Genomic DNA, 22,771 nt, shown 5'->3' with positions numbered 1-22,771 from the left:
AATCACCAGTAAGGAGATCAAAACAGTAATCAAAAACCTCTCAAAAAATAAGAGTCCAGGACCACATGGCTTCCTTGGTGAATTCTACCAAACATTCAAAGAAGACTTAATACCTATCCTTCTCAAACTCTTCCAAAAAACTGAAGAGGAGGGGAAGCTTCCTAACTCATTCTACAAAGCCAACATTACCCTGATACTAAAACCAGACAAGGACAACACAAAAAAAGAAAATTACAGGCCAATATCACTGATGAACATCAATGCAAAAATCCTCAATAAGATACTAGCAAATCGAATTCAACAATACATTAAAAAGATCATACACCATGATCAAGTGGGATTTATTACAGGGATGCAGGGATGGTTCAACATCCACAAATCAATCAACATGATACACCACATTAACAAAATGAAGAATAAAAATCATTATGATCATCTCAACAAAAGTAGAGAAAGCATTTGACAAGATACAGCATCCATTTATGATAAAAACTCTGAATAAAATGGGTATAGAAGGAAACATAATAAAGGCCATATATGACAAACCCACAGCTAATATCATTCTCAATGGAGAAAAACTGGAAGCTATCCCTCTAACAACAGGAACCAGACCAGGATGCCCATTTTCTCTACTTCTATTTAACATAGTATTGGCCCGAGCCAATAGTATTGCTCTAGCCAGAGCAATCAGGCAAGAAAAAGAAATAAAAGGGATCCAAACTGGAAAGGAAGAAGTGAAACTGTCATTATTTGCAGCTGACATGATTTTATATATAGAAAACCCTAAAGAATCCACCAAAAAACTTTTAGAAATAATAAATGAATACAGTCAACTTGCAGGATACAAAATCAACATACAAAAATCAGTTGCATTTCTATACACTAACAACGAAGTAGCAGAAAGAGAAATTAAGAATACAATCCCATTTACAATTGCCACAAAAAAACAAAATACCTAGGAAAACTATAAAACATTGTTGAAAGAAACTGAAGAAGACACAAAGAAATGGAAAGATATTCCATGCTCTTGGATTGGAAGAATTAACAGCGTTAAAATGTCCATACTTCCTGAAGCAATCTACAGATTCAACGCAATCCCTATCAAAGTTCCAACGACATTCTTCACAGAAATAGAACAAAGAATCCTAAAATTTATAGGGAACAACAAAAGACCCTGAATAGCAAAGCAATCCTGAAAAAAAAGAACAAAGTTGGAGGTATCAAACTCCCTGATTTCAAAATATACTACAAAGCTATAGTAATCAAAACAGCACGGTACTGGCACAAAAGCAGACACACAGATCAAGAGAACAGAATCAAAAGCCCAGAAATAAACCCACACATCTATGGACAGCTAATTTTCGACAAGGGAGCCAAGAACATACAATGAAGAAAGGAAAATCTCTTCAATAAATGGTGCTGGGAAAACTGGACAGCCACATGCAAAGGAATGAAAGTAGACCATTATCTTACACCATAGGCAAAAATTAACTCAAAGTGGATTAAAGACTTGAATGGAAGACCTGAAACCACGAAACTTCTAGAAGAAAACATAGGCAGTACGCTCTTTGACATCAGTCTTAGCAGCATATTTTTAAGTATCATGTTTGACTGGGAGGGGAAACAATAGAAAAAATAAACAAATGGGACTACATCAAACCAAAAAGCTTCTGCACAGCAAAGGAAACCATCAACAAAACGAAAAGACAACCTAACAATTGGGAGAAGATATCTACAAACCATATATTTGATAAGGGATTAATATCCAAAATATATAAAGAACTCATGCATCTCAACAACAAAAATAACTAACAACCCAATAAAAAAACGGGCAAAAGATCTGAACAGACATTTCTCCAAAAAAGATATATAGATGGCCAGCAGACACATGAAAAGATGTTCAACATCACTAATTATCAGGAAAATGCAAATCAAAGCTACAACAAGATATCACCTCACACACATCAGAATGGCTATAATTAACAAGACAGGAAATAACAAGTGTTGGAGAGGATGTGGAGAGAAGGGAACTCTCATACACTGCTGGTGGGAGTGCCAACTGGTGCAGCCACTATGGAAAACAGTATGGAGATTCCTCAAAAAAAATTAAGAATAGAACTACCATAGGATCCAGCTATTCCACTGCTGGATATTTATCCAAAGAACATGAAAATGTGAATGTGTTAAGATATATGCACCCTATGTTCACTGCAGCATTATTCAGAATAGCCAAAACTTGAAAGCAACCTAGGTGTGCCCATCAAGGGACAAATGGATAAAGAAGCTGTGGTATATATACACAATAGAATACTACTCAGCCATAAGAAACGATGAAATCCAGCCATTTGTGATAACATGGATGGACACTGAGGGTATTATGCTAAGCAAAATAAGTCAGAGGGAGAAAGTCAAATACCATATGATCTCACTCATAAATAGAAGATAAAAACAACAACAAATAAACACACAGAGACAGAGATTGGATTGGTGGTTACCAGAGGGGAAGCGGGGAGGAAAGAGGGCGAAAGGGGTGATTAGGCACATGTGTGTGGTAATGGATTATAATTAGTCTTTGGGTGGTGAACATGATCTAGTCTACACAGAAATAGAAATACAATGATGTACACCTGAAATTTATATAATGTTATACACCAATGTTACTGCAATAAAAATAAATAAATTAAAAAAAAGAGAAACAAGCCCATTGAGGACCAGGGCTAAACCAGGGGCTCTGGCCAATGCCTTGAAAACACCGGCCACTCCAGGAGCTGGTGCAATGGAGACCCTGATGCCACCAAAGTTAGGGACCAGAGATCTGATGAGATCCGCGCAGAAATACCTGGGACGTGCGCAGAACGCACCCTGTGGGTGCAGCAGGCTCCAGCCCCAGCCCTCCCGTAAGCACCTCTCCCACCTCCAATCCCTCCCACCAGCCTTGAATGGCTAACAGAAATAGCCAGGATGAGAAGAGTAATCAAGAATAACCAAGGGACTAAACACTACAGAACTCTGAGATGCTCAAAAGGTGCAAAGGACTTAGGGATTCTACGGGTGTTAAAGGCCTTTCTGTGTCAATATTGTGGCAAAGTGGGCAAAAGGAATAGATTCTGAAGAGATTCCAGGGCAGGATTTCTAAAGCGTTCTGGCAGAAGGAGAAGCAGCCTGTGAGTGGACTTGTAGAAGAGGACGAGAGGGAGCGGGGGAGGGAGGAGAGACACAGGGCTGTGGGGTAGGTTCCCTCGCTCCTTACAAGGGTCTTGCTCTGGGGGACACAGACAACCCTATTCCCAAAACGCAGCACTCACAGTCACTCTCTCTGTCTGCAGATCATGCACCTACTTTGCCTACAATCTCCAAGTTTAATGAGAACTAAGGAGGGAAGAGAGGAATGCATTCAATGTCTCCAAATGTCAGCGGGGGAATGCCAGGGGCTCCTTTCCTCGGTGTGTTTCTGATTTCTACAGGAGCGCCTGAAGGGCCACTCAGTTATTCCACCACAGACGCTTAGCAACGGCCACATGTGAGCGTCCACGATGCAGCAGCACTTTGCAAAGGGCCAACACACAGAAACAGCTCAGTCAAGATAAGCTGTTGCTGTGATTAAACACTGGCTGAAAACAGAAACTGTTCCTGGCGTGCGGCTTCCAGGAAGTGCCCCTGACCGCACAACCTTTCCAGGTAACCCGCCCACTTCTGTGGGACACCTTGATCTTTGTGCTTGTGCAACAAAGATAGAGCGTGCTTTCCTGGAAAAAGGGAAGGCCAAGCCAATTCATTCCAACCAAAAGGGAAACAGACATTAACTGATTCTGGAAATGCAGCTCAGGCTAATAAAATCAGCCAGGCTCACTGGTGACTGGAAGCTGCAGAGATTGGTGGGGAGGACTTCACATCTCCATCTGCTCACGTGTTTACTTTCTACCTGGAAAGACGGAGGAAGCCTTCTAAAACGTGACTCCACATCTTTTTAACACGTTAGCACGTCTGTCTGAAAACCTTAGCCTCCCCAGCCTCAGCTGCCTGACACAGAGATGCTCATCCCACGCCAGCTACACTGGAGAGGCCCCCTGCGCTGCAGCTGCCCATGGCAATGAAACACTCCCTTTGAGTCCAGGAAAGTGAAGCCTCATCAACTAGGCACAGCCAAGGGGACTAACAGTCCATCCACGCCTCATCTCCAAAACGGACCTGGGGATGTAGTGAGGGCTACGGAGCCTGGTACCCAGGAGGACCACGTGCATCGTCCCTAGGGTTGTGGTTCCTTCTATCTCCCCAAAATGCTAAATAAGCCTTTGCCATTTCCACGCACAGGGAGGGAAAGATGGATGAAACGTGAGCCAAGTTGCAAAGACAATACTATTTTTTCATTTAAATCAATACCTGAGAATTTAATGTTTCACTTATGTACAAATAAGTCTCTCTTTCCTGTTCATATTATTTTCCTAAGTTCTTTCAGATAAATTTGGCAAAGACAGCAAAAACAGCAAAATGGAATATAAACATAACCCAAGGAGACCAGGGTCCAAAGACGCCGTTACTTTTTAAACCCTTACATAGTATGTTCAATGACAGTTACTAACGACTTGGCTCAGCGCAGAAGAGCAACAGTCTCAAAGCTACACTCTGTAAAATCTTTCTATGTAACCTGAAACCACTCTTACCTGGAGTAAGGGGGAGGGCTGCCTTTTCTGCTCCCCTTTTATACAGGTTACAATGTCTTAATAATAAAGATGATCATTTTGAAGGCCTATTATGTGCAAAGAACCAACCTGGACATTTTACTGATATTTGACTTAATGAAGTAAAGCCAATAAGGTAGATATTATTTTCCATGTGAAAAAACTGAAAAATAGACCCACTAAGAAATGTCCCAAGGTGCACACCTCAGGAAAGGGCGAAAAGCTAGACACGTCCTTTGACTCTCTCTAGACTGCCAGCTGCACTCTTGTTAAAGAAAAGCAGCAATTATAATAAATACCATTATAGTGATGGTGTTCACAGCTTGTCAGGGAGTGGGTGCTCCACGTAAGCACTTACGCATGGTTAAGAAAAGTTAAAAGGACTGTTTTCTAGGAAGAGACAACTATTAGTCATGATCAATGGGAATACATGAAACGATGTGAAAAAGAATCCCCAGTTCTCCCCGAGCATCACGGCTGTCAGCTCGCTGCTTCTTTGCAGGACTTTTTCCTCCATGACAAGGAAAGGGAGGGAGGCAGCCCTCAACATTTCGAAAGCATCTTGCACTGCGAGGCGGACAGGCCGCTGTAGGAACCATGTGAGGCTTCACGGCATTAACTTACGACACCCCAAGGAAAACCACCCCCCACCCCCACCATGTCCAGGTCAGACGAGTTTGTACCTACCCGATCACCAGGAGAAGTGCTGTCGTCCAAATTATTGAGGGCGTTTTCCACCCGGGCCAGGCGGCCTGACAGTGACAGCAGAAGGTTCACCACTTTGTCCAGGTCCCCGATGAACATCCGGAACTTGTCGAACTCGTTGGGTTTGCAGACTTGCTTGGCGATGGCCTCCACCTCGTCCCCAAGCGCGCTGTTGGCCTGGATGTCCTCCAGCAGGCTCTCCCGGGCTTCCCGGAGCACCTGCAGCTTGCGACTGATGCTCTCGATGAGCTCCTGCTGTGGGGGCACAGGGCAACACACAATCACTCATTAGCATCACCCTGAACCTGGCAGCATGAGCTGCAGCAGTGCCGCATGGTCCCAACAGGTGATCTGTGTGGCATTCAGCTGAACTGGGTGAGAGCTTATTTTGTACCATCAAATAATAGAGGACTTACGAGACCAGGGGAAGGATAATGACTCCTGGTTAAATCATTGGCATTTAATTGAGAAATAAAATAAACCTATTCTGATCGCGTCACCTTTCTGTCAGTCAGATAGAACAGGACCGGGCCCTCAGGGCTCTCACACTGAACCTCATTTCCACCTGTGTCTTTGCGAGGATTGTCAGGGCCTAGGTGACAGTCTGCACTTCATACTTTGGAAGTTCCCAATCTAAAGACTTACATGGACAGAAGTTATTGAGTCTTCCGTCCAGTACTGAATTCCATGATTAACAAGTGTCCTCTACAAAGAATTAGCAATTAAAAATTAAGACAAAGGGGCTGGCCCGGGGGCATAGTGTTAAGTTTGTGCGCTACGCTTCAGCGGCCCAGGGTTTGCAAGTTTGGATCCTGGGCATGGATCTATGCACCACTTACCAGGCCATGCTGTGGCAGGCACCCTATATAAAGTAGAGGAAGATGGGCATGGATGTTAGCTCAGTGCCAATCTTCCTCAGCAAAAAAAAAAAGAAGAAGAATAAAAAAAATTTAGACAAATAAAGAGATGTCAAGGAACTTAAAACAGTCTTTTAGAATAACTTCCTGATTTTAACTTGACCAAAATACAAATAAATTACTCATTTCTTTCATGTGGTAAAATATACATAACACAAAATTTACCATTTTACCCATTTTTAAGTGTACTGTTCTGGGGCACTAAGGATATTCATTCACATCATTGTGCAACCATCACCACCATCTCCAGAACTTTTCCATCTTCCCAAGCTGAAACTCTGACCATTAAACACTAACTCTCCATTCTCCTCTCCCGCCAGCTCTTGATTTATTTATTTTTTTTTATTTATTTTTTTTATTTATTTTTTTAAATTTTTTGTTTATTGCAGTAACATTGGTTTATAACATTGTAAAAATTTCAGGTGTACATCATTGTACTTCTATTTCTGCATAGATTACATCATGTTCACCACCAAAATACTAATTACAACCCATCACCACACACATGTACCGAATTATCCCTTTCACCCTCCTCCCTCCCCCCTTCCCCTCTGGTAACCACCAATCCAATCTCTGTAAATAAGTCTTAAAGAGCAAAAATTAAAAACGAAATATATAAGACCTTTAAATCGGCCACCATTCTGAAGTGAGGTGGCACCATATGGTCTGATCTGAGTAGCAGACAAAGCACATCACCCGCTTCCTTTACCATCACATTTGAGAAAAATTATAAGAACGGCTCAAAAGGAGTACCACAGGTGAGCCGTGCCCTGGAAAAACCATCTTATGATCGCGGACCTCTCTCTGCCCTTAAATGCAGCCACAGCAGATTCAATGGGTCGTTTGCCCCCACATGGGGAATGATGAAGAGCCAATGGTTAGGAGAAAAGTCACACACACACACATTGTCCTCTTGAGGACTCTCGCCACCACCAGCCCCACACGAGATCCGCTCGGCTCACCCAGTCTCGCATCCGTCAACACGGCAGTTACCGAGGGCTGTGATGCCACCACGCCACTGGGCTAGCGCACGGGCAGGGGCTGAAACTGAAGAAGTGCTCAGGTGCACAGACCAAAATGAAGATGAAAATAATTTGAATATTCAAGTCCAAGTAGGATTTTTAAAGCTCACTCTGTAATAACAGCACTGTTTTCTGCACAGTGGACCTACGGAAAGCAGCCGTGCCGTCAGCCCTTCTCCACCCCTTCTGGGGGCAGTTTACAAACTCGGACCCCAGAGAGAGTCTGCAGAGCTTGGCGGAGAGAAGGAAAATGCCTGGAAGGAGCAAAGTCGCATTAGGCTCTCCAGGACCCGTCCACAGCTCAATAGGGGAACTGCAGCCCCTACCTCTAGGACTGACACGAAGATGAATTACCTCCCCGTATGGAAAGTGCTTAAAAAAATTAAGACAAATAAAGAAATGTCAAGGAACTTAAAACAGTCTTTTAGAATAACCTCCTGATTTCAACTTGACCAAAATATAAATAAATTACTCATTTTTTTAATGTGGTAAAATATACATAACGCAAAATTTACTCATGCTTGGCACTCAGTAAGCGCCCTGTCCATAGCGGTTAGCAGCAATACCGGAAGTCAGGGATGAGAAGCCGCCCTGATTTCACAAACTACAGTCAGGTAGAAACCACCCCGATCCCAGTGGCTATGCAAGGGGAAAAGTCAAACACTGCAGCAAAGACATGGGGAACCACTGGTGCAGGACCCTCTGTGTCCTATTACCCGGCCACGTGTGATCTCTGTCTCGGGATGATGCTTTTAAAGAGAACCTCCATCTACCATTTATGTGTTGAAAAAAAAAAGTCTACAAATTTGAAAGGCATAAGCTCTAATGGGGGCATTGCCTCCTCTAGGTTCCATCCGCCTCAGGTTTATCAGCAGGTCTGGATATCCGGCAGATTAAAATGGTAAGCAGTCTTAAAGGCCTGCCATCCTCACTGCTGATTAATCAGCACGGTTTTCCTCCTAAGAAAGACCACGAGGAATTTCCAAATTGCTTTTGGCTTTTCCGGGTCAGGTGTTAGTTGCTCAGAATGTCAAGACATTCTCTTCCCTTAGTAATTTGACTGTATGCATCTAGATTTCTTTGCTGTTTTCTCTCAGAGTGTGAGTGTGTATATGTGTGTGTGCATTCACGCATGTGGATCTGTGTGTCTGTTTACCTACCTATCTGGAGAGACTGTCTAAATCAACTTCGAATCCCACAGCTGAGAATGTGGCCATTTTAGATATTCATTACTTGAGGGAAAAGCACAAAAGAGATTACAGAGAAGGAGAACTTTCCAAATTCTCGCCTGTTGCCAATCCTGGCAAGTAATTTAGATGACTGCGGATGGCTGAGGACCCCTAGCCAGTGTGATTGGTAATTTTTCAGTTTCATTCTTCTCCAACAATTATCACAATGAAGATTTCATGCCAATGCACAAAGACGTGCCTTCAAAAACCTACACTATCAGCTGGCCTAACTTGAAACTGGGCGCTCTGGAAGGAATCCAAATTCCTTTATATGTCTTGCATAAATTTGTATTAGAAACACTTTCCCCTTCATCCTGAAAGGGCCACTATACGAAGTGCAGACGTTGGCTTTCAAAGATTTTGAGAAGAGATCTGGCCCAGGGCTGCACACAAATCAGTGGCCATCACCACCAGCCAGGGTGCTGAAGGCTTCACCACATTAGACCAAGCGGCCCACGAGCCCGTCTGCTTCTGTTCTGCAGCACGTGGCCTTCCAGGAGGCCCTGGATAAGAGAATGCGGCGGCAGAGGCCGGCTCCAAGTCTCCCAGCACATGCACAGCTGCATCTCACTTCTCTGTTCGGGTGGGCCCTGGGTCACCACAGACACGCACCTTTTGTCCCATTCTAGAGGGCAAACGAGGTCTTTTCTCTCTGGGCCTTGCACCTTGCTCTGGGTTCCAGGAAAAATCCACAGCCCTCACCGATTCCAGACTTCAACCAATCAGCCATCTTTGGTTCTCCTGAAAAATCCCACACCTCAGCCAGTGCGGCTTCTGACCAGTCTACTTGAGCTGCTCCAGGTACAGAAACGTATTTTGCCTTCCTAGTGTAATGCTTCCTACCGGCCCCCAGAACTCCCTAACCGCATCCCAGCCTGGGGGCTTCTGTTCTCCGTCTTCTCCTAAGACAGGAGGTCACCTGATTCGGCACTCGGCTCTATGACCACCCAGTGATGCTGTCATCATGACAGCCGTGGTCCCTCTGAGAATGTCTGGGGCACGTGGGATTAGGGGTCTTGCTGTTTTACCATTAAGTGGCCAATCAAGTGCACGTGCACAGCGCTCCCTTCCTCCTCCCCCCTGTGCACACTTTGCCTAACTGGGTGACACTGTAAATTTGTGGGTGTTGGAAAGAAGGGAGAAAAGAGAATGCACCAGTTGCCTGTGTGTCAAATCAAGCAGAAAAGCAGGATTACCGAGTCACTAACACCACAGAGAGCTGTGATTTATAGCATTTGCTGCTTAGGGTGAAATTCCCCAACATATGCTTATTGAACTAAAGATGTCAGTGGGGAGCCGGCCCAGTGGCGTAGTGGTTAAGTTCGCATGCTCCGCTTCAGCGGCCCGGGGTTCGCAGGTTCAGATCCTGGGCACGGAATGACGCACCGCTTGTCAAGCCACGCTGTGGTGGCGTCCCATATAAAGGAGAGGAAAATGGGCACGGGTGTTAGCCCAGGGCCAATCTTCCTTAGCAAAAAAAGAAAAAATAAGTCAGTTGGCTTAAGAATTTAATCGAACTGAGGGTGAGTAGGCAGGGTAGGCTGTCAGGAGGCAAGCTCACGGTGACTCCTCTCAATCCCAAAGCAGCCATTTATGGTGAGGTGGCATCCCAGCCTCTTGTGCCTCCCAAAGCAAATGGAGAAAGCGTGGCACAGAAGAAGGCACGCAGCACCAAGGCGCTGCTTCCCAGATTCATCATATCACGAGAAACAAAGGCGGACTGTAAGGAACGGAGTTCTCTACATCTGGGGGGTGGGCTGAATGACAAGTGTCTAAACTGTACATTTTTTTAATTTTATGAGAGTAACTGAAAACATTTTTGATTGTTGATTTTCATTTTTTTGCTGAGGAAGATTCGCCCTGAGCTAACATCTGTTGCCAATCTTCCTCTACTTTGTATGTGGGATGTTGCCACAGCATGGCCGCTGATGAGTGGTTTAGGTCCGTGCCCAGGATCCAAAGCCAGGCCGCCAAAGCGGAGCACACTGAACTCAACCAGTACACCATGGGGCCAGCCCCATTATTATAATTTTTCAAAAAATGGAAAATGCAACCAGAATAAAGCAAATGGTACCCTAAGCCAGATACAGGGCCTCTAAGAGTCCCACGACAAAAACTGATTTTTCATTTCCTTTTTTAATTCCTTGAACCAAAAAGCTATCATTTCCTAAATTGAAAGTCATTTTCCTTTATGCATGGGTCACAATATTTCTTCTGGAACCCATCTGTCTATCATATTTGAAGTCATACAGTAACATTTTAAAATCACTAACGATACAAGCAGACTTTCAACATAATCCTTTGCAAAGGTCTTATCAAGAAAAAAAAAAAAAATCAGTAGTTTTTGTGAAAGCCCTTTCCAAAGTGCTGAGCACATGGAAACATTCATAAAATGCTGGTTCCCTCCTTTTCTTTTCCTGGTACTGACTATTGAGGTAAGCTGAAGGCCCCCAGAATAAACAGCACAGGCTATCCTCTGAAACTCTTTGGCAATTCCTTTATCTCTATGCTAAGTCCTTCCTGTAAAAAAATAGGTAATCACCTAGATGTCACAGCTCTGGCCTGCTGACATGCCATGAAGATTTAAAGCTAATATGGTAGTAATGACATTGGCACAGAAAACAATAATTCTGTCCTTACCATGACTTCATGGAGACCCACTCTTTAGTCCCTGACCTCATTCTGACCTTGTCACCAATCCTCCCTTCCTGTCCACACAGCTCCAGCCAATGATCTCTGCTGCTTCTCCAACATACCAGGAGGCTCCCACCCCAGGACCTTTGTATTGCTGGCCCCCCTCCCTGGCATGCCCCGACTTCCACAGGATTTGCCGCTCACATTGCTCCAGGTCTCTGTTCAATCATCACCTCATCAGAGCCCTCTCTATAATCACACTCCTTTGTCTCTCTCTAATGCTTCACCCTGTTTTAATTTTCTTACCACCTGACGTATTACATTAAGGAGTGACAAACTTTTTCGGCAAAGGGCCAGATGGTAAATATTTTAGACTTTACAGGCCATATGACTACTATTTCAACTACTCAATTCGGCTGCTCTAGTGCAAAAGCCACCAGAGACCATATGTAAATGAATGAATGTGGCTGTGTTTCAATAAAACTTTATTTACAAAAGCAGCTGGTGGGCCAGGTTTGGCCCACAGGTCGTAGTTTGCCGACCTGTCTTGTGTGTTTATTTGTGTATGCATTGGCTGTCCATCTCTCCTGTGAAAACAGAAGCTCCCTCAAGGAAGGAAGGGCTTTAGTCTGCTTTGTCTACTGCCACAGCCTCAAGTGCCCGGGCGAGTTCTTGGAGCTGAACAAATGATTCTCTTTGATTGACAAAGCACTTTCCGATTCACTACTGATTTATGATCATCTGATTAGTCTGCTTTGTCTACTGCCATAGCCTCAAGTGCCCGGGCGAGTTCTTGGAGCTGAACAAATGATTCTCTTTGATTGACAAAGCACTTTCCAATTCACTACTGGATTTACGATCATCTGATTACAAATATTTGAACTTGATATTCAAAGAGGACATGTGACTTGCTGACGGTCATGCACTTAAGTCCCCTGGATTTTAGTTGGGACAGAAGGGACACATCAGTTGACGTTAAAATGAAAGAGATGGTGCCCATTTAACTAGTTTGACACTGGATCTCATTACAAAAGGATGGCACAGAGACCCTGGTGGAAAGGCCCAATTTTAGAATAGAAGACTTAACCACAAAGGGCTGACTACCATTGCCCCAAATGTCACCGTTCTGCATAAAGCTGAAGACGAACGCCCACAGACATGTGGCACAGGGCCCACCCTGGGGGTGGGGACGTGCGCTGCCCTGTCCGCTGACGAGCACGCTCTCATTTGGTATTCGGCTTTCCTACCTTCTTCACCGACAGGTCGTGGTCCAAGTCACTCCCTGAAGACTCTTCGGACTCCTGCTGGTCCTGCAGATCTTTCATCTTAATCAGCAGCTCCGCCTTGGGGGCCGACGTGCTATAGTAGGCGGAATTAGTGGCCAGGGTCACGGCTGCAGGCACGCTGGGCTCCTCCTTCCTGGGTAAAAACGTCAGAACTTCCATTAGCTGTGATCGTACGCACAGACGTGCCCACGGCCCCGCAACCTGGGTTGTGACAAGCAAACGCTGGTGCTAATGGAAGGGCACCAGCCAGGGAGATGAGACAGCAAGAGGGGGAAAAAGAAGGTGACGAGGTTAGGAAAAAACCTTGCCAAGTGGATACTCATCAAGTCTGTGAAACACAGGTTTTTTTGTTTTTGTTTTTTTCTGCTGAGCAAGATTTGCCCTGAGCTAACATCCATTGCCAGTCTTCTTCTTTAGCCCTGAGCTAACATCTGTGCCCATCTTCCTCTATTTTGTACGTGGGAGGCCTCCACAGCATGGCTGATGAGTGGAGTAGGTCCTCGCCTGGGATCCAAATCTGCGGACCGGGGCCACCAACACGGAGGGTGTGGAACTTTAAGTACTCAGCCATGGGGCTGGCCCCTGAAACGTAGTCTTTAAAAAGGAGAAAAACTCAAATAAGCAGGGATGTCTAAAAACGTCGGCCTGGGAGGGAAGAGTGCAGACAGAGGTCCTCATTGGGAGCCTGAGGTCTATGAGGACGCCGGGTGTGCCACTATCTGTAAGAGACCATGCACCTTGCTCCTTTCTACCAAGAGCCATGTTTGCCCCCTCTTGCTTAATCTGTCTCTCCCCATTTCTCCCCCTCTGCTGCACTGCATTGGCACTCCAGCCTACTGTCAATAAATGATGCTTATGGAGATGATGTACATCAACAACAGGAGAGACGTAACCCATACACCTTTGCGGGCAGATGAATGAATGAGAAAGGCTGAAAAGTGCTATTTACAAAACCAACCAAAACCAATTCAGTCACTCAGATATCTATATCTCCTCTTTAATAAACACATATATTCAGTAGTCTGAGCCTTCACTCCTCTTACAATAGGTTTCTCCACCTCAGCACTAGGGACGCTTGGGGCTGGACCATTCTCTGTGGTGGGGCTGTCCTGTGCGTTGTAGCATGTTGAGCAGTATCCCTGGTCTCCACCCACTAGATGCCAGAAGCACCTCTCCCAGTTGTGACAACCAAAACCGTATCCGGATATTGCCAACCGTACCCTGGGTGGAGACAACGCCCGGCTTGGAACTGCTATCTTACGAGAAAGGAGCCTGGCGGGCATCACCATAAACCACACTGGCCTCAAGCCAGGAAAGTGCAAGAGCTACAGTATTTTCCTATCTTTGCCAGAACCTGAAGTTATCATCTCCAGGAACAGGGCCTTTAATGCCTTAGCTTCTCTAACGGGAGGGTCACAAAAAAGCCAAAAAGTGCTAAGCATCAGGCAGTCCTCATGAAAATCTGTCCCCCAAAAGCAATCAAGAAAATAAACAGATATGTCCCCTCGCCCCTTTAAGCAGAACTACACACGGCCAAAGGGCGGAACAGAGGGCAGCATCTACTCACTTCTCCTCTGTGGTTCTAGGAGAGGGGATTTTGGGGAGCAGCTTCCTCCGCTGCTGAGCTTCTTCCAAGAGGTGCTCGTCTTTGGGGAAGATCCCCTCCATCAGGTCCATGGCGGTTTTGATCTTCATACCGGGGTCCAGGATATCAGCCAGGGACTTATCCTTCCCCACGATCTCCCGGGCCAGCTCCTCTGACTTCAGGTCTTCGGCCGTCTTCTCTTTGGCCTTCACGTAGCTGAGCCCAGGAGGGGAGGCCTGGCCATCCTTGGCAGGGGGCGCTGGGGTGCTGGGGGGCTGGGGCTCGGCCGGCCGGCCCCCGCGCTGGGCCTCGGGCTCGGCGCCCTGGCGGCTGTACACGCAGAAGCGTGAGTAGCACTGCTCGGATGTGTTGAGCGTCTTGATCTGGTCTCTCTCCAGCCCGCTGGGCAGCGCGGGCAGCTCGGCGACGTGGGCCAGGCCCTGGCGGCTCTCCTTCTCCGGCTGGCTTTCTGAGTGCACAATCTTGATGGGTACCATCTTCACCGTGGTGTTGTTGTCAATGACGCGCTCGATCCTGCCAAGAGAAGAGCCATCTGCTGAAAACACAAAGTGTGCCCGGCGAAGACTCCTACCCAGGATCAGAAATCGGCTGGTCCCCTCACCACCCCTTATAGACAGGGAACCCTGAGACTCGAGGACCTGTGGCTGCCCCCCTGTAAGGAGCCTCCATGACTGCACGTCCCAGGATGGGGAGAGGATCCTGGTCGAGGAGTTCTCCACCACCCCTAACTTGGTGTCCTGACCCTCGGCATCCAAGAGCCTTTCCATTTTCAAATAGTCACCCACACGCCTGCAGTAGCCGGAGGGCATATCCCTGGGCTTCCTGACAGACAGGAGGATGGTTTAACACCCATTTGTTTTTACGTCAACAACAGTGCAAACCTTAACAAGCCCTGCTCAGTTAAATTTTCTTTTGTGGGGGAAACTTGCAATGGATAGGCGTCTTTCACAGAAACATCATCAGTGCCTTAGGTGAGTGTCTCAAAGCAGGGTCAGCGCACAGGCACGGCTGCCTGCGTGGCTCTGAGGGCCGGGAAGGACTTCTCTACAGAGTGGCTATGCGCACGTGTGTGGAGATGGACTGTAATCAGCCTTTGGGTGGTGAACATGATGTAATCTATGCAGAAATAGAAATACAATGATGTACACCTGAAATTTATATAATGTTATAAACCAATGTTACCACAATAAAAAAACGAAAAAGAAAGTATGGTAGCTATGCACCAAAAAAAAAAAAAAAGAGTGGCTATGTTGTGAGTGGACGCTGAGCACCACCCGTCCCCTGGCCCCAGTCTGATGCTTCCTCAGATGCCTGTGCACACTGGGTGTCACCCTCCACCTGCCTCCACTGCCCAACACTTCACGCCACCCTTCCCACGGCTTTCCATACCAGTGAGATAATAAGGATCCAGCAGTAAGCACACCACACACTGCTTGTGGATTATTTTAAGTGACTCACTAAGGACACACTTCTTTCTTGTTTAAACAAAAAGTTTCTCCGTGGAAGGAGATGGAGAAGCACCTCGAACTCCCACAGGGAAGGGAAAGAAACTGGTAAAAGCAGCCTGGTCAACACGATGGGGCTTCGTCCAGGACAACCAGAAAGCCAGCTGATGCCCTCAGCCTCGCCTCGCTGACCACACCCAGGGCACCCTGCAGATGAGGGCCACGGGGACAAAAACCTGTTTCAAGTATTTTTAAAGGACATATTGGAGAAAGAGAACTGTCAGGTAGTGCCCAGGAGCGAAGGAAAAAACAAGCCAAAATCACACAACCAAAACTCCAGACTTGTTCTTAACTCAGCGAGCCAAACATCACTTCTACCAGGTGACCCTAATGGTCCTAATGCTCTAAATTAAATGTCGTTTCTCATTCTTTAACTGGTGGCTGGGAACGCAGCATGGTTCTTTCCCTGTTCCTAAGGGTGTGGTGTGTGGGCTAAAATGAAATAATTTTGTATTTTCTTCTCTCCTCCAGTAGAAACCATAAGAGCAGATGCATTTTATCTAGGTGTTCATGTACAGTCCCCATAACGCCTTGTTCACGACTAAACAAAAAAAGTCTAACTATGGAAAAATACTGTTTAGATATGCTAAACTTCAGAAGGAAAATTCTGACATCTTATCCAAGCAAGAACAAACAAACAAGAACTCCTCTTCATTCCTTTCATTCCATGCTTAGAAACCCACTGATCACCTTTTACTGACTTTTAAGTCAGCCGGTATGTGTATCTCCCCCATTCACGGAGAAACTTGATGTCCAGTGAAGGAAGATGTATTAGAAAAAAAGAACACAAATCCTCCATAGGTTGACATATACTTTCCAATGAAGCATCTCTTCCCTGGGCATTTCTAAGCACAAATGGTCTCTCCTCTTGAAAACTGTCCAGACTTCTGCATTAAAGACGTCTGATGAACTTTTACTTCAAAATGAGGACAAAACACAGTGCGTTAGACCTTACCGCAACCAGATCTCCCCAATTCCTAATCGAAAGGCAGGACCAGGAGGGCCACAGAAGGAGGGGTATGCCAGGCCCCGGTCCACCTCTCCAGGACAGTGACGAGCTTCTCTCCGAGTGCCAGCTCCCTCCAGGTGAGTCACCCGCTACTCACAGGGGCCCAGCCCCCAACATCAAACAGTCCACCCAGCTCTGCTCACACACCCACTCCCAAGGGAGCCCTTCAGCCTGCACGCCATTCTGGGCCTGAGAAACTACACGACCCACCCAGGAGATTCTCAAACGGGTGCTCAAGTTGACGGTAATAATACGGTCAAAATGACCCCAAAGCAGCCCTTCTGGCTCTCTACTCGCACACACTCCCAAACAGAAATGGGCCTTTTAGGAAAACTCGCTGAGAACACTTCTGAGAGCAATCAAATCTCTAATTTACATTGACAGTGACCAAAGATGCTGCTGCCCATCATCTCCACTTTGTAGTTAAAAAAGAAAAAGAAAAAAAGAAAAAAACCTTGGAGATTTTTAAAAGATTTAAAAGTAAGCTTCCTAGTTTTGGTTTTTGTTTTCTGTTTTTTTTTTTTTTTTTTTGTGAGGAAGATTGGCCCTGGGCTAACATCTGTGCCCATCTTCCTCCACTTTATATGGGACGCCACCACAGCAAGGAAGATTGGCCCTGGGCTAACATCTGTGCCCATCTTCCTCCACTTTATATGGGACGCCACCACAGCAAGGAAGATTGGCCCTGGGCTAACATCTGTGCCCATTTTCCTCCATTTTATAAGGGACGCCACCACAGCAAGGAAGATTGGCCCTGGGCTAACATCTGTGCCCATCTTCCTCCACTTTATATGGGACGCCACCACAGCAAGGAAGATTGGCCCTGGGCTAACATCTGTGCCCATTTTCCTCCACTTTATATGGGACGCCACCACAGCAAGGAAGATTGGCCCTGGGCTAACATCTGTGCCCATTTTCCTCCACTTTATAAGGGACGCCACCACAGCAAGGAAGATTGGCCCTGGGCTAACATCTGTGCCCATTTTCCTCCACTTTATATGGGACGCCACCACAGCAAGGAAGATTGGCCCTGGGCTAACATCTGTGCCCATTTTCCTCCACTTTATATGGGGCACCACCACAGCAAGGAAGATTGGCCCTGGGCTAACATCTGTGCCCATTTTCCTCCACTTTATAAGGGACGCCACCACAGCAAGGAAGATTGGCCCTGGGCTAACATCTGTGCCCATTTTCCTCCACTTTATATGGGACGCCACCACAGCAAGGAAGATTGGCCCTGGGCTAACATCTGTGCCCATTTTCCTCCACTTTATATGGGGCACCACCACAGCAAGGAAGATTGGCCCTGGGCTAACATCTGTGCGAGCTAACATCTGTGCTTATCTTCCTCCACTCTATATGGGACGCCACCACAGCATGGCCTGACAAGCAGTGCCTCAGTGCGTGCCCGGGATCCGAACCCGGGCCGCCAGCAACGGAGCGCATGCACTTAACTGCTACGCCACAGAGCCTGCCCCTAAGCTTCCTAGTTTTAGGACAAGAGTTGATGCATTTTTTTCCCCCTGAGGAAGAGTCACCCTGAGCTAACATCTGTTGCCAATCTTCCTCTTTTTGTATGTGAGCTGCCACCACAGCATGACCACTAACAAGTGGTGTAGGTCCGCACCTGGGGAACTGAACCCGGGCTGCTGAAGAGGAGTGCACCGCACTTAACCACTAGGCCACCAGGGCGGGCCCGATGCATTTTTATTTGGAATGAATGACTATTCTGAAACTCCCTGCAGGGTAGGGATGTTGATTTTCTTTCTCTCTGCATCCCTGCTGTGGGCCCGAAGCCTGGCACACAGGAGCTGCTCGGGCACTGCCTGCTGAAGCTGGGAATGCGACGTACGTGCACACAGGCAGCTGCCCTGCACCCCGGCTAGTTCTCCAGCAGGCGGGGGGGGCGCATGCACGCCCGTAATCAATAGAGGTAACTGGAAGGAGGAAAAGACGAGACATGGAGGGAGATGAGGTGGGCAGCCAATGCTCAAGAAATCAGTCACCAGATGTCAGGCCAAGAGGAGTGTCTCTGAGCTGTGCCCAAATGACAGGTAGCTTAGGAGGCCCTGTCCCGGGCGTGCTTCACTTGCTGACCTGTTTGTGGTTGATCGTGGGTACAGAGCTCCTGCTGAGCACCAGCCTCTCGTTCATCTTGTGTGTCATTGGGATTCCACACTCTCATACCAGGCCTGACCAATAACACACGCCTTGGGGGAAGGTGACATTTAATTCAGCACATTATGAGCAACTTCCTTGGTAGCAACTTTCATGGATAGCTCAGCCACCATCTGCCCTACTGTGCTCCAGAGAAGGACAGACAGGACACGTACCAAGAGGGCTCTGGACACTGACTGGAATTCAGGCCCCCTATGAGGGCTTATACAGCAGGGACATGGTTCAAAGACAATCTTTTTCATCCCAAATGAACACTAAATGGGGATGCCCGAAGACCCCCTCTTAGTATCTTCAATAAGTATTGTCACTGCTTGTTGAAATCCCTCTCAAACTCAGAGAAAAGACGGAGTGAGAAAAATCAACACCCCAGGCAAGAAAAAATGAAAAATACTACCCACCTCCTGGAGCCAACACGGGTCATGAGTGCAACCATGTGGCCTGTTTCTCCACGGAGCCCACCGCGCTCAGACTAGCTCCCAAGAACTGAGGGGGCTTTGCTGGCTAGCTTGCGACAATATCACACATTTGACCCACCACACAGACCACCTTATTGCTTCTCCTCGCTTTCAGAACTTAACAATGTTACCACTTGAAAGGCTATTTAAGTGATCTCTGCATTTTGAATGACACCTAGCACAGTTTTGGCCCACAGATGATGCTGTGGTTGCAATGCCACATTTGGAGATACAGGACAGTATCGTAATGTCTTCTCTCTGCTGAGTTATTTTGAAGCTAAAAGAAAAATAGTCTGAGACTCTAGAGCAGGAATATCCAACAGAACTTTCTGAGATGATGACATTACAGTCATTACCTTTGCTGTCCAGTGTAGTAGCAACCAGCCACGCGTGATGCAACTGAGGAATGGATTTTATTTCATTTTCATTAACTTACATTCATACAGCCACAAGTGACTGTTGGCTATGGTATGAGACAGTATTGACATTCAGGGCTAGATAATTCCTTGCTGCAGGGCCGTCCTGTACACTGTAGGATGTTGAGCAGCATCCCTGGCCTCTACCTACTGGAAGCCAAGAGCAGGGACAACTATTCCCTTTGGCTGTGACACCCACAATGTCTCCAGACAATGCCAAATGTCCCCTGGGGGCCAAAATCGTCCTCCGCCAGGTTGAGAACCACTGCTCTGTGGAATGAGATGAAAATTTTCCACTTCTTCCATTTCTCAGTTCCTCAAAGGCACTCAGAGAGGAGTGTAAGGAAAGCTAAATGGTCAGTGCTCTTGGCTGGTCAGTCCCTGCCTGACGACATTTATCAATGTCTCGATGGGCGCGAAAGACAATTCCACACCTAAAATTGTGAGAATAGCACCATGAGATGTGATCGATTTTCCTTCTGCTTTAATAAACGGTGTATATCAGCTTAGCTTTTTCACATAAAAAGTTCTAGAGAAAAACGGAGTGTGGAAATACCAGATATTATGAAAAACACCAATCTTGCTTGAAGGGCTCATGCTTAGGTTAAACCTGATTCTGATTACAAAGAGCAGGTGCGTAGGGAAAACACAGCCCTAGTGCGCAGATGCCAGTGGGTAAGGCAGATATAAATGTGCTGGGCTTGGCTGAGGGGATGGGGGATAGCCTACCACCTCCTTCACATCCCCCTCCTTCCCTGTGGGACAGGACAGCGCCCCCCAAGTTAAAAATCCACCTGTCCATTGGAGCTGTGGGTTCCCCCCCATGCAGTTAGTCCCCAGGACCAACTTAAAACCCACCTTCTGGAGCGGAAGCAAGGTGCCAGTCATACACCACCCAGGAAAGATGCACCGAAAACCTCGCGCCGTCGGAAGGGGGCTTGCGAAAAGGGAGAAGGCATAAGGCCCACTGTAGCGCCCGGGGACAGTACCTTGTGGAGTTCTCATCCTGGATGAGCAGCGGAGGCTTGTCCGTCAGCTTCTGGGGGGCGAACTGAGGAGAAGGAGAGCGAGAGGTCTCCATTGCGGACGTCTGCACGGGCCGGAACTTGGAAGGGAGCAGGGCTTCCCGCTTCAGACAGGCTGTGTGCTCATCTACATCCTGCCTGTCCTGCTCAGCGCCGTCTGCAGGCTGGGCACCGCTCAGCCTCTCCGCCAAGGCACAGGGGCTCTGGGAGAGGGACAGGCGGGCCACACACACCTCCAGGGCCACGGGGGACGAGAGGGGGAGGGGCCGGCTGGGGTGAGTAGCTGCAGGTGCACCCAGGTGGGCGGCTGCAGGTGCGCCCGCAGGGGCCAGGCCCCTGAGCGGCCTGGGCTCGCGCCTGGGCGGCGGTGGCCTCTGCGGGGCCGGCCTCTTGGCGAGCAGCGCGGCGTTCACGGGCCGCAGCTCCTGGCCCTGAGCGTGCGCGGCCGCAGGGGCGCTCTGCGCTGGCGGGGCTGCGGGCGCGGTGTCCTCTGAGTATCTGTAATCGCGAGGTAGGGTCCCCGCTCGGCTGCGGCCCTCCCGGGGCGCCTCTGCAGCTTCCCAGGCGTGAGATGGCTCAGAGACCTGGGACGGGGTCCCTGGGTCCCGCTGCGCTCCTGGACTGTCTTCCCGACACTGGGCATCTGCTTGTCTACGGGAGGAACAAATGAAAATAAGCAAACGACTCCAATTAACAACTTCTTAAACGGGACCAGACCCAGATCTTGAAAATCTTCTTAAACTGTTTGAAGAAATTAAATCCATATACATTTTCCCATACCTGTCCCCAGCACAACTCCTAATGCAAGGTATCGAATTGGAACACATACCAGACAACATTCGGCTACAGACTTGCAGGTCACACGATAGGACGTGAGGTATTAAAAACATAGGCATGTGTATTAGATGCACACACACACACACAGGTACACACAAGGCGCATTTCGGGGCAAAAAACCAAAATTTACACAAACATTTTAAAAGCAATGTGAAAATTCTCATAGCCAGCTATATTCAGAAATATTTACTTCACATCGCAACAGTATTTTTATATGGCTTATTTCGGGAAATTGACACACACCAACGGACAGAACTTTCTAAGATGGGCCACACATCAATTTATTACTAAAACCTTTGAAATCAGTAGTGTATTAGTAAAAATGAGAAAAAGAGAGACTGCTGCTTTGAGAGGCTGCAATGATTCTGCTCTTTCTCTACTCGTACCCATTTCCATCTCTCCACAATACATACAGATGTGTTTCTGTGCATATGCACACCCACGGACATGACCACAGAACACCCGTGCGTGCTTCACGTGCATGTTTATCTGCGCCGCAGCTGCAGTACATGAGCCCACAACTCTCAAACTTGCAGCAAATCAGCTAGCCATGCCTTTGCTGACACACTGCTTCTTCCGACCTGACAGAGTAATCAAACAAGCCTCTGATGGACTCTTCCATCCAAGAGAAGAGCTGTTTTCTGTTGAGAAGACAACCTCTGAGTTGCTAAAGGAGACTCTAACAAGGACAGCAAATGGAGCATCAGTGGGGAGAGCGCACGTGCGGATAAGAGATGTAACCTAGGAACTAACAAGCCGGATAGAAGACCTTCCCCCAGACACACAGCGCCCCCTTGGGGCCCAAGAGGTGCTCTGCCTGCCTCCTCGGACGTGATACCTGGCCCGGGCGTTACAGATGTTCCAACCCCATCAAGGCCACTGCACTGTGAGTCAAGAGCCCTGTGCATGTCCCGATTGCTATGTCCTCAAGAGAAAGGTCCCTCCATGTTCAATGCATGCTCTAGAGTAGAATCCAGGCCAGCCTACACTACAGAGAGCACAGAGACAGTCAGACCCCACCCCAAAGCCAGAAGCTGGAAAGTCTTAGCATCTGGAAGAGGACAGAGCGCTCAAGTCCCACAGGACCCTGAAAGAGGGCAGGTTTGTTCTCTGCTTCCAGGAGGCCCAAGACACAGCCTAAGCTTAGAAAACAAGCTGTAAGAAAACAGCCAAGCATAGGAGCTTAAGAGTATTAACCTAGCTTAAGAAAGTTAGATTTTTAAAAAATGTGCATTAGGTACACACTAAGAGAAACCACAGGTTATCAA

The 22,771-nt window shown here is 47.3% G+C and overlaps 1 protein-coding gene across 4 annotated transcripts in view; it reads right to left on the bottom strand.

The window, feature by feature from the left end:
- Nucleotides 1–22,771, bottom strand: part of SHROOM2 (shroom family member 2) — an 82,793-nt gene that overhangs the window by 3,724 nt on the left and 56,298 nt on the right. For 3 of the 4 annotated variants that reach the window (XM_087428491.1, XM_087428493.1, XM_087428494.1), the window contains 4 exons: nucleotides 20,631–21,317; nucleotides 14,040–14,591; nucleotides 12,434–12,605; nucleotides 5,367–5,639 (listed from right to left, as the gene is read on the bottom strand). In XM_087428491.1, the coding sequence (XP_087284617.1) occupies nucleotides 5,367–5,639; nucleotides 12,434–12,605; nucleotides 14,040–14,591; nucleotides 20,631–21,317 (1,684 nt within the window). The remainder of the gene's footprint in view (nucleotides 1–5,366; nucleotides 5,640–12,433; nucleotides 12,606–14,039; nucleotides 14,592–20,630; nucleotides 21,318–22,771) is intronic. The other variant, XM_087428492.1, reaches the window with a different exon arrangement.

This window comes from Ceratotherium simum, unplaced genomic scaffold, assembly GCF_057802395.1.
Source record: "Ceratotherium simum simum isolate JZ-2026a unplaced genomic scaffold, ASM5780239v1 HiC_scaffold_57, whole genome shotgun sequence".
Lineage (NCBI taxonomy): Eukaryota > Metazoa > Chordata > Mammalia > Perissodactyla > Rhinocerotidae > Ceratotherium > Ceratotherium simum.
Note: the sequence above shows the minus strand (reverse complement) of the source record. Positions and strands in the feature narration are given on the sequence as shown.